Consider the following 12,457-nt stretch of genomic DNA (forward strand, 5'->3'; position numbering starts at 1 on the left):
CCAACTTTTTTGTCATTGAGGTTGTACATGCTTTCCGTAAATCTTCAAAGTAAATTTGCAATACAAAAATAATTTGTCAGTGTCTTCATGTTATTTTTGCAATGAATGATATACAACGGTCAGAAAATTAATCCTTGGAACGCTTGTCAAAAATCAGAATCAAGCATTCCATTTTGCTGTGGTATAAATGTTGCTACAAAAAGCAGTAAACAGATATAAAGACATCTGGGGTCAGGGTCAGTGTGAGTATGTTTACAGGCTGGGACCCACACTGGCACCAGGAACAGTGTGTGGCAAGTGCTGTTGACTGCTCTTTGGACCGCTCCTGGCACTGGTGCTGCTCAGATCTGTCCAGCTGGCAGCATGACCTTGTCCTTTTATTAACAATGCCAACAGCACTCAGCTGTGTAAAACGCAAACATACAACTTGGTCGGCATCCATTTTATGGTTGTTTTTCATCCCAATTTCAAAAACACTTTCCTTTAAACCACTGTGTCTCAAAAGATACCATTCTGTCACATTGTCTACCACAGCAAATGTATAAGATGGCGTAGTAGTAGTTCAAGTACCCGATTAGACCAGCAGCTGTGACCTGCAGTCTGTCAGTCAACAAACGCATTACACAAAGATCTTTCCTGTCAAGGACATACTTAATCAAATACATACACACATAGACTGTTGCAAAGAATACCTTCATTTGACCCTGCCTCACTGTATAAACTGCAAGCTATAGCTCTGTGTGCATGCGAATATGTAGTGCAGGGAGGGAATTAGTTTAAAAGTGTATGAGGCAGAGAGGTTCAGTGTGTGTTAATGCTTTCACAATGCTAAACAACAAAATCATATGAATAACTATCTTATGCATCTAGGGTTGCATGATATGCTGGTACTAACGAAATATTGCGATACCAAAAAATTTAAAACGGAATGAGATCATCTTGTTTTTAATTTCGGCACCATTTTAAAGTATGTTGCCATTAGCTAAATGTAATGTAATGTGAGAATTTTGAGATTAAATCAAAGACCATTTGAAAATAATAATAGAAAAGCCTCTTTATGGACAAGTGTGATCAATAAACAGCAGAATGATGTATTTTAATGAAATAATATACAGTCACATGCGCAGCATGCCACAGTATAATTAAGAGGTGTCTCTCTCTACCCTGTCATCTCCTTCACACACACACAACACCACTGGATTATGGAAAGTGGTACTTTTAGTGTACCAAAGTGGCATTCAACTGATCACAATGTATAATCAGGACATTAATAACGTGAAAAATAACTATTTCAATTTGAATTTGTTTTTTAGAATTTCTTAAACTACTTCAAAGAGTTCTCATCAAAAAATACTCCCTGTGCAGCAATGACAGCTTTGCAGATCCTTGGCATTCTAGCTGTCAGTTTGTCCAGATACTCAGGTGACATTTCACCCCATGCTTCCTGTAGCACTTGCCATAGATTTGGCTGTCTTGACGGGCACTTCTAATGCACCTTACAGTATAGCTGATCCCACAAAATCTCAGTGGGGTTTAGATCCATAACACTCTTTTCCAATTATCTGTTGTCCAATGTCTGTGTTTCTTTGCCCACTCCAACCTTTTCTTTTAGATTTTCTGTTTCAAAAGTGGCTATTTCTTTGCAATTCTTCCCATAAGGCCTGCACCCCTGAATCTTCTCTTTACTGTTGAACATGAAACTGGTGTTGAGTGGGTAGAATCCAATGAAGCTGTCAGCTGAGGACAAGTGAGGAGTCTATTTCTCAAACTACAGACTTTGATGTATTTATCCTCTTGTTTAGTTGTACATCTGGCCTTCCACATCTCTTTCTGTACTTGTTAGAGCCAATTGTCCTTTGTCTTTGAAGACTGTAGTGTACACCTTTGTGAAATGAAATCTTCAGTTTATTGGCAATTTCAAGCATTGTATAGCCTTCATTCCTCGTAACAATGATTGCCTAACGAGTTTCTAGAGAAAGCAGTTTCTTATTTTGCCATCTTTGTCCTAATATTGAACTTAAGAAAAAACAAACACAAAGAAAATGTTAAGCTTAATTTAATGAACCAAATAGATTTCAACTGCGTTTGATATAATGACAAGTGATTTTCTAGAACCAAATTAGCAATTTAGCATGATTACTCAAGGATAAGGTGATGGCTGCTGGAAATTGGGCCTGTCTAGATTTGATCAAAAATTACTTTTCAAATAGTAATGGTGGTTTTTTTACACCAGTAATGTCCTGACTACACTTTGTGATCAGTTGAATGCCACTTTGGTGAATTAAAGTACCAATTTCCTTCCGAAACAGCAAAATCTGCACATTATTCCAAACTTCTGGCTGCCAGTGTGTGTATATATAGAACCGGTCATCATTTTTGAAACACTTGACTGAAATGTTTCTCATGATCTTACAAATATTTTAATCTGAAGGCGTATGCTTAAATGTTTGAAATTAGTTTTGTAGACAAAAATATAATTGTTGCACCATATTAATTTATTTCAAATAAAAACTAGATGGGATCTCCTTCAATACTGTTTAAAAAGCATCCCAGGGTGATACATCAAGAAGTTGGTTGTGAAAATGTCAAGAGTCTGCAAATTCTAAGCAAAGGGTGACTATTTTGAAGATGCTAAAATATAACACAGTTTTTATTTATTTTGGATTTTTAGTCACAACATCATTCCCAAGGTTAAATTTATGTTATTCCATAGTTTTTATGACTTTACTATTATTCTATAATGTGAAAAAAATGAAAAAGAAAAATGTGTGTATATATATATATATATTAGTATTATTATACTTTTTCATTTGATTAAAGCTGTACAGTATGCATTTAATTAAAACAGAAAGGCATAATTTGTATCCATAAGACTCGATCCAGTTATTTTAGACAAGTAATTTTCTGTGTAATTTAATCAATCTGAATTGTTTTTATTTGTTGCCAAGTATCGAGAAACATTTTTGTATTGGAGGAACCCTTCATGTATCACAATAAAGGAGTTGTTTTAATGAAGACCCCACTCCATTTTTTAAACTCAATGGCAGTGGATAGAGCCTCACTTCAAAGTAGGGATGTCCGGATACCAATTAAAAATGTTTTCGAGAATGAGTAAAAGTATCGATACTTCCTATTTGGTATTGGGCGATTATGTTACCAACGCTATTTTTTATTATTCCATAATCAACTGTTTATTTCTATTTTACCATCAAAACGGTGTCTAAATAAATAAGTTAATTAAACCTTTAAAATAAATAGATTTTTTTTTTTTTTCCCATAATATTTTAAATATTTTTTATGAAATGAAGTGCTTTTATACAGAACCTCACAGCACAACCAACAACTCTGGAGTTAAATTGTAATCACATAAAATACTGAACAACAGAGCATCACAGATGTGAGATATTGGTTAAATACAGTGGATATAAAAAGTCTATACACCCCTGTTAAAACAGCAGGATTGTGGGACATAAAAAACTAAAAGATAAATCATATCAGAATTTTTGCACCTTTATTGTAAAAAATACAACCTATGCAATGTTACTGTAAATAAAAAAAATGTACAATAATTTAACTGCATAAATTATGAAGGCATTTCAACGGCATTAATCCGCACGTTATTGAAGCTCGCACGCACGATAGATTAAAGCCACGTGAGGAAAAAGGAAGAACTCGCTCGAGCATTTTAAACGCTTTAAAATTTTAATCTCTAATTTTATTGTAGTCTAATTTTTTACATCACAAAAACCTGCTGTTTTAACAGGGGTGTGTAGACTTTTTATGTCCAATGTATAATAAAATTATTATTGTTTATTATCATAAGTAGTAGTAGTGGTATCACTAGTAGTATTAAATATACAGTAGTGATATATTTCTGTCTTTTCCATTTAAATGGAACTTTTATTTTGACAAAAGCTTTTATTTTGGAGTGAATACCTTTCCGTTTTTCCAGTGTTTTTTTTTTTTTTTTTTACAGTAGTTTCTTATCCGGAAGGGCAGGCCACTATGTGACTCGGGGTGCATTCCATTCAAAAGGGATCATCCATATACCCTATTCCCTCCAAATACTTTACCATCCACTGTGAGAGCTTTAGAGGAATGAAAGGTGTGGCTCAAAAAAATGTTAATTTGGAAATCACTTACGGTAAGTAATTTTATTGGAAATGTTGTTTGATAGGGTCTTACAGCATGACTATCGTGTTCTCCCCTCAAAGTACCCTTGGGAGGCTGATTTATCCCATTTGGAATGCAGAGCCAGTGTTATTTAAACCACTAAAGGATGCTATTTATTTAAATAAATATGTAGTCTGTATATGCTACACACTAAAAAGTGAATTAGTGCTTTGATTCCTGTCATCTGCTACAAACAGAGAATGCAATGCTCATGATGGTGTTTTCCATATACAGTAGATATCTATGGTTTTCGGTGATTAAGCAGCCGGCTTCACACATTCACTTTGAAGTGAGCAGAACATGCAAACTATATATTTATCTCATTAAATCGCAGCATTTGTGGCTTAATAATCACAGAGACAAACTGATTTTAATTTGTGTGTTCAATGTTTACGCAATGACATAGATATTTGACCGAATATTACAATGTATTTTGTTTCATCCTCTACTTGATTTATCATTTACTTTTTTTTGTCTGTTTGTTATTTGTCATTGTGTATTTGATGCCTTCTTGGCCAGGTCACTCTTGTTAAAGATATTTTATCTCAATGAGTTTTCATTCCTGGTTAAATAAAGGTATCTGAACTGAACTTTCGTACGTCAGATGGTATCAGAGCATTTTACAAATACAAGTACAACTACATGAGCGCACTATCTGACCAGATACAGATACCAGTTTCGTAATTGGGACATTCCTATTTAAAAGCTTAAAAAGGGACTCAAAGGTATCTTAAAAATACAACAAGCAACCTATTGCAAGTCATCTGATGGAATACGACAGGTTTTTATGTTAGTCATTTTTACATTTACATTTTTGACACATTTAAGTTTGGCTTTATTTATACATTTTATTTATTTTACAAAGGATGCACATTTTTTACAAAAAATTTACATAATTCACTTAGGACCACAACTAAGTTAAAAACATTTTTAACTTTTAACGATTTGGAAACTGTGATTCATACTTTTATTTCTTTGAGACTTTATTGTAATCTCAATCCTCTCGGTCACGCCTTCAACTGGTTCAAAACACTGCTGCTAGGCTTCTGAACGGTACCAGAAAAAAAAAACTAGTATCTCTCCAATGCTGGCTTCTCTTCACTGGCTTCCTGTCCAACAGGATCCAGTTAGAAGTTTTAAAGTTTGTTTACAATGGCTTTCATGGTCTGGCACCCAAGTACATTTCTGAGTTTTTTTCTTTGCATCAATCCTTTAGACATTTATGGTCATTAAATAGTTTACAGGTAACTGTTGCAGCACCAAGGCTTTGGAATAAGTTGCCCTTACATATCAAGTCTGCTCAAACTCTTGATGATTTAAAATCACTTCTTGAAATGCCCTTTTTTTAGCATTTGATACTTTGCAATTGTAACATTATTACTTTTACTGTTTTGGGTATTGTTTTTATCTCCTTTTGTGAATATTGTTCTGAATATGGTACCCTTGAATTACATCCTTACGTTTTAACTAGCTTAATTGTACAGCACTTTGGCCAACAGTTGTTGTTTTTAAATGTGACTGACATTTTCACTCTCAAAGATTTGACTTACCTGTTAAATTATTTTCAACAATGTCCTGACTGTTTTAATATGTTAAGTAACTTTTTCTTTGTGAATTCTGTTTAGAACAAGCTATTAGGATTGCTCTATTGGTCCTGCACTATTCATTCAATTGTTTTCAATAAATATACCAGCATTCACTAATTAGGATTCAGTGAATGTGTGTCATGTTCTATATGTAATATACAATGATCATAATGCAAGGCAAACGCATCACAGATAAATGCCCCTTTTCAGTGGAATTTAGTGTAAGATTTGGCTGTTGGAATAGATTAAGTATTTTAAATGTGTCACATAAACACACAGTGTTTTTACTGTTTTCTGAGGTTTTTATTTTTAGACTAGTCGACTCCAAAATGTAAGTTTAAAAGTCAGTAAAATTATTTGTTTCACACATGGTAAATGGTAAATGGTCTGCACTTATATAGCGCCTTTTTAACCTTTTCGGTATTCAAAGCGCTTTACACTGTTGACTCGTTCACCCATTCACACACACATTCATACACCAATGGCGGCAGAGCTGCTATGTAAGGTGCTAGCCTGCCATTGGGAGCAACTTGGGGTTCAGTGTCTTGCCCAAGGACACTTCGGCATGTGGAGTCGTGTGGGCCGGGATTTGAACCACCAACCCTGCGATTAGTGGACGACCCATTCTACCAGCTGAGCCACAGCCGCCCCCTAAACATTAGAAACATTAAACATTAGATTAAAACACTAGACATCCCTAGTCTTTTGCGTTAACTGATTGCGATGTGTCTAAATTATCCGGTGAAGTTACTGTAACATAATTAACATAACTAATATTCATGACTTAGGAGTATTTGTTAACATTGCTTTAGTTTACAGGTTCCCTAAGAGTGTGTGCCGCTGTTTTCCAATTTCTTTTGCACCAGTTGCAGAAATGCACAAGCTATCACTTATTGTTCCTTTGAGCAGATTGTCTGTTTTCAACTCTGTTTAAAAGCCACTATATAGGTACAAGTTAGTTCCCCATGATATGTATAATCATCTCTGGTTGTTTAAAATGTACCTATTTCATAGCACAGTAGATAATAGTAGATAAAACACTTGAATAATCATATTAAAATACACTGGTAACTGGTGGTGATTGAGGAGAGTCCCGTTTTCTATTAAAAATATGTAAATACGTGTGTTTTTTATCTTTATCAAACAAATTAATACATAATACCTCCGGCTCCCCTTTATCCCCTTTTATTCTCTCCCACTGATCAGCTGATTCAGCGCCGGCCATGCATCATCACGACCTGGCCACGCCCTCCTCCTCGTCACACTTTTCCCCCTCCCGATTCAGGCCGTGGCACCACTGGTCTGACCAACTCCCCCCACCCATCTCTGGAGGGGAAACGCTGCCTTTACGGCCATTCTGTCAGCCGGTGGTTCACCCCGCCTCCTGTAAACCTGGGGGAGAGACGAGGGGAGGCGTGGGGAGAGGGGAAGTGTGAGCATATACACAGAGAGAGAGAGAGAGAGAGAGAGAGAGAACTTTCTGTCGCCCGGTCCTCAACCGCTCCTCCGCCCTCTGGCGGACGCCAGCTCATTCCTCCCCCGGCGGACGGCAGGGAGTCCTCCAGCTTCTGCCAGACGGAACCACTCCTCCCCTTCTTCGGCGGATGGCAGCGGTTCCTCTGGCTCTCGGCAGCGACCCTTCCATCCCCAGGCATACAGCCGCAGCTGCTCTTCTGGTGGATGGCAGCGGTGAGGACCGCGACAGCGCATCCCTCCTTCCTCCCGGGTTTCGGTACCACTGTAATAGTTCATGAACGGGCAAGGAGGCAGCGGGAACCCGCTGAACAGTAAACAAAGTTTTAATCTGAACCTCAACATAAAACAAACAAACAAACGCAGACACACATGCAATGCGGCTGCGTGCGTCTCTCTCTCTCAAACTAGCACCTCCGGCTCACCTTTATCTCGCTCTCCATGCATCATTACGGCCCGGCCACGCCCTCGTCACAGTTATTTAAATCTTTGATGGTCATTTAGTTGTAAAAATGTATATACATTTACAAAGAAAAATTTAGTAAGCACTTTTATCACACTAATATTATGTTAACCTGCATAGTGTATACATATTTTGGCTATACCTTTAAATCAATTCGTTTTTAACATTTACATATTGGCCCAGTTCACTTCCACTGTAAGTGCCTCACTGTAACAATTTTTGTGTAAATTTTTGTGATAATCAACTTTAAACCTCAGCCATATCACCCTGCAGCTCTTGCTTGGTTGCCCACTATAGCTAAGCAGGGTTGAGCCTGGCCAGTACCTGGATGGGAGACCTCCTGGGGAAAACCAAGGTTGCTGTTGGAAGTGATATTAGGGAGGCCAGCAGGGGGTGCTCTCCCTGTGGTCTGTGTGGGTCCTAATGCCCCAGTATAGTGACGGGACACTGTACTGTAAAAAGCACCATCTTTCGGATGAGACGTTAAACTGAGGTCCTGACTCTGTGGTCATTAAAAATCCCAGGGCACTTCTCGTAAAGAGTAGGGGTGTAACCCTGGTGTCCTAGCCAAATTCCCCCCCATTGGCCCCTATATATCATGGCCTCCTAATAATCTCCATCCCTGAATTGGCTACATCACTCTACCATCTCCTCTTCGCCAATAGCTAGCAGGTCATGTTTGTAAATGAGAAGTGGTTCTCAAACAGTTTACCTGGATAAATAAAGGTTAAATTAAAAAAAACTTATATTGGACATGGAATATTCCTTCAACTCATTTAGCTAGAGTAACTTCATTTTAGAACTGCTTCATGCCATTTTGTCCTCTTCATAAAGACCAATCAGAATAAGTGAACAAGCAATATACACTCACCTAAAGGATTATTAGGAACACCTGTTCAATTTCTCATTAATGCAATTATCTAATCAACCAATCACATGGCAGTTGCGTCAATGCATTTAGGGGTGTGGTCCTGGTCAAGACAATCTCCTGAACTCCAAACTGAATGTCAGAATGGGAAAGAAAGGTGATTTAAACGGGCCGGTCTGAGTATTTCACAATCTGCTCAGTTACTGGGATTTTCACGCACAACCACTTCTAGGGTTTACAAAGAATGGTGTGAAAAGGGAAAAACATCCAGTATGCGGCAGTCCTGTGGGCGAAAATGCCTTGTTGATGCTAGAGGTCAGAGGAGAATGGGCCGACTGATTCAAGCTGATAGAAGAGCAACTTTGACTGAAATAACCACTGCTACAACCGAGGTATGCAGCAAAGCATTTGTGAAGCCACAACACGCACAACCTTGAGGCGGATGGGCTATAACAGCAGAAGACCCCACCGGGTACCACTCATCTCCACTACAAATAGGAAAAAGAGGCTACAATTTGCAAGAGCTCACCAAAATTCGACAGTTGAAGACTGGAAAAATGTTGCCTGGTCTGATGAGTCTCGATTTCTGTTGAGACATTCAGATGGTAGAGTCAGAAATTGGCATAAACAGAATGAGAACATGGATCCATCATGCCTTGTTACCACTGTGCAGGCTGGTGGTGGTGGTGTAATGGTGTGGGGGATGTTTTCTTGGCACACTTTAGGCCCCTTAGTGCCAATTGGGCATTGTTTAAATGCCACTGCCTACCTGAGCATTGTTTCTGACCATGTCCATCCCTTTATGGCCACCATGTACCCATCCTCTGATGGCTACTTCCAGCAGGATAATGCACCATGTCACAAAGCTCGAATCATTTCAAATTGGTTTCTTGAACATGACAATGAGTTCACTGTACTAAAATGGCCCCCACAGTCACCAGATCTCAACCCAATAGAGCATCTTTGGGATGTGGTGGAACGGGAGCTTCGTGCCCTGGATGTGCATCCCACAAATCTCCATCAACTGCAAGATGCTATCCTATCAATATGGGCCAACATTTGTAAAGAATGCTTTCAGCACCTTGTTGAATCAATGCCACGTAAAATTAAGGCAGTTCTGAAGGGCGAAAAGGGGTCAAACACAGTATTAGTATGGTGTTCCTAATAATCCTTTAGGAGAGTGTATGCTCTTGTTTATCAATAAAATGATGGGGAGATCTTAATAAAAGCAAATGTATTCATCTATTGACATCAATCTATTGACAGCTCTAATAATACTAAATCATATTAGTACAAATTGGCATTATATCAACCATCAGCCACCCTGTTCTCTAAATATCTGCATTTACTGTAACATATTGGTCGACATATACATACACAGACATGTGTTTGTGTGCATACATGCACAAATGAATAGCTGTGCTTAAGGCTGAGATGGTGCCAGGTGAGGATGCCGCACATGTACACATGCAAACCCACAGGTCTGCTAAAGGCACAGTACTGGAGTTCATATCACAGAAGCACCAGAGAGACACCCAACTGCCTGGCATGCTCCTGCCAGAGCCACCCAACCATTCAGCACATTCAAACAATGCTCAAACAACAGCCAGCGAACTGTTAAGCCTGCACATTCTGTAAAGTCAATCCATGAGAGCAGGGAATCCAACCAGCCAGTCAATAAGTTTAAAGCGTAACCTGAAAACCACTTGGCATACAGTGACGACCAATTAGCCATGTTCAGAATCATTGATCCCCCCCTGCTATAACAGAACGGCATTCCACAACATAAAACCTCAAATCTGAAGTATGACAATCCAATTTGTATGAAAGCATTGATTCCATTACTGGAATGGTTTAGGTATGTCGGAGCAGATGCGCAGTGCTTCTTTAATGTTTTTACAAATAGCGGAAATGTAGACATACTTCTGACAGAGCTGGTTGAAGAGGATCTTGGGGGAGACAGGCCCTTTCCCAGGCTCCTTCATGCTTTGGAGGAACAGGAACATGGCTGAAGTGAGAGGTTCTGGGCTGGGTAATGTCACAGTAAGTGGCCCCTGGAAGAAGGCACAGCACCCATATCACTTCCATACAGAGAGGTGAGATGTTTCACTATAAATCAGAAAGCTATAATGACGGAGAACAGAACAAAGGTTGGACTGAACCAGTCTATTAAAGGAACGTACCAAGTTATTCTCAGCAGTGGGGCAGATCTTCATCTTATGACCTTTCTCCCTGACTTCCTGAATCAGGTCATTCAGCATATGTGTTTGGGAGAGATTCTACACCAAAAAACATTATGATATTTGAGATAAGTACAGTATCAGCTTGTTAAACAACTTTTAAAAGTTCTTTTAACTTGACAAAGCGTTTTAAAAATGTGGTGTTCATGCGCTTCGCAATAAAAAGCAGTGAGAAACGGCACAACAGCCCCGTTTGAATGCCCCAACATGACATACATTTTCAAACTGAATAAATGATAGCAATCTTGCACTGTTTTGTAAACTTTTTGTAAATTTATATTTTTTCCCCATTTGCTATAGTGATGTTTCTGACATCAGCTTTTTGAACGACAATTCAGACAAAGTTCCATACATTACATTGCACGATCAGTCCTCAGCAAACAAGGATGAGTTTGCTGAAGTCCATAACATTGATGCAGTGATGTTAGCAATGCTTCCATACAGTATACTGTTTTTAATATATTTGTGTTGGCAGCCCAGTTCACAAACCATTAGTTCGGCCAGATACCAAAGTTGAAAGTGAGTGATGTGAGCTCTCATTCATGATGACTTTACCTGCATTACTGCATTGAAGAAACAGGTGTTGCCCAGATTGTTGATGCCCTTGACAGGGATAAGAGTGTTGTTCGCTGGACTCTTCCCTCTCTGAGAGTCCACATACTCAGTGGGATCCTCTCGAAGCTTGATGATTTTTGAAGTTGTTCCTGAAGGACAGAAGTCAAGTTAATGCGTCTAGTCTAGAGATCTACCGATATATTGATTTATTTTTTCAGATCGGAATAATGATTAATTACTCTTTAATTCTGGTTTGTGACATGAAGAATAAAAACATATATAAATAAATAAAACAATAACATACAGAAAATATAACATTATAGCATGCTTTATGAATATCTATAAAAAAAATAGAAAAATTAAGTAAAAAAAAAAAGCTTTTTTTTTTTAGTTAAGTGAATTCTGACAAACAGGAATGGTTCCGAAAAGAGATTTGGAAAGAGATTTTGCCATTTATCAGTAAAAACTATATAAGGAAACCACTGACTGATTAAGTAGTGAAGTATAAAAGGTCTGTAAAATAATATAGTTGAAACTTTTATCAGTCTCTCTTCTAGTCTATTCTAACTCTTCTGCATTAAAAATAAAACCCAGTTTGCTGCTAATTTACAAAATGAAGAAAACTTGACGCAAAGCAAAAATAATCTAAAAGAAAATATCTACTGCTATGTGAGGATCTGTTCCAGAGTTGGCCTGGTCTTGATCCCCCCTGGAGCATTAGAGTCCCCCGATTTTCTGCAGCATAAATGGGTTAACATGCTGTGTAGCAGCTGGGAGAGGCTACAGATGACAGCTGGATAAAAGTACACTGGTTAGGGAGCATGGAGCAAGCCCAGCTGCCCCCCACTACTGCCATGACTCTGCGGGAGCTTCTTGGCCTAGACGGGTAAACACAAGGCCCACAGAGAGAGAAAGGGAGAATTTTCTGCACAAAAACAACAAAACTCAAGAGAAATGACCAGCGCACTGTCCTAAACACTCAGGAGATATCAAGGCAACCTGCACATTAATTTTAAGTGAGCAGTTGGTCCCTTAAATAGCTCACCAAGTCAGGAAACCCTGATTGTGCCTAAGCATTTCAACAAGACTGATACAATAC

At 38.4% G+C, this 12,457-nt stretch overlaps 1 protein-coding gene across 3 annotated transcripts in view; it reads right to left on the minus strand.

Annotated features, from left to right (window-relative positions):
- LOC127658237 (ubiquitin carboxyl-terminal hydrolase 45) overlaps window positions 1-12,457 on the minus strand; it is a 63,274-nt gene that overhangs the window by 25,774 nt on the left and 25,043 nt on the right. For all 3 annotated transcript variants that reach the window (XM_052147429.1, XM_052147428.1, XM_052147430.1), the window contains exons 6-8: window positions 11,359-11,507; window positions 10,747-10,842; window positions 10,487-10,617 (exon numbers count right to left, since the gene is read on the minus strand). In XM_052147429.1, the coding sequence (XP_052003389.1) occupies window positions 10,487-10,617; window positions 10,747-10,842; window positions 11,359-11,507 (376 nt within the window). The remainder of the gene's footprint in view (window positions 1-10,486; window positions 10,618-10,746; window positions 10,843-11,358; window positions 11,508-12,457) is intronic.

The sequence above is a fragment of the Xyrauchen texanus genome, chromosome 17 (assembly GCF_025860055.1).
Source record: "Xyrauchen texanus isolate HMW12.3.18 chromosome 17, RBS_HiC_50CHRs, whole genome shotgun sequence".
Taxonomy (NCBI): Eukaryota; Metazoa; Chordata; class Actinopteri; order Cypriniformes; family Catostomidae; genus Xyrauchen; species Xyrauchen texanus.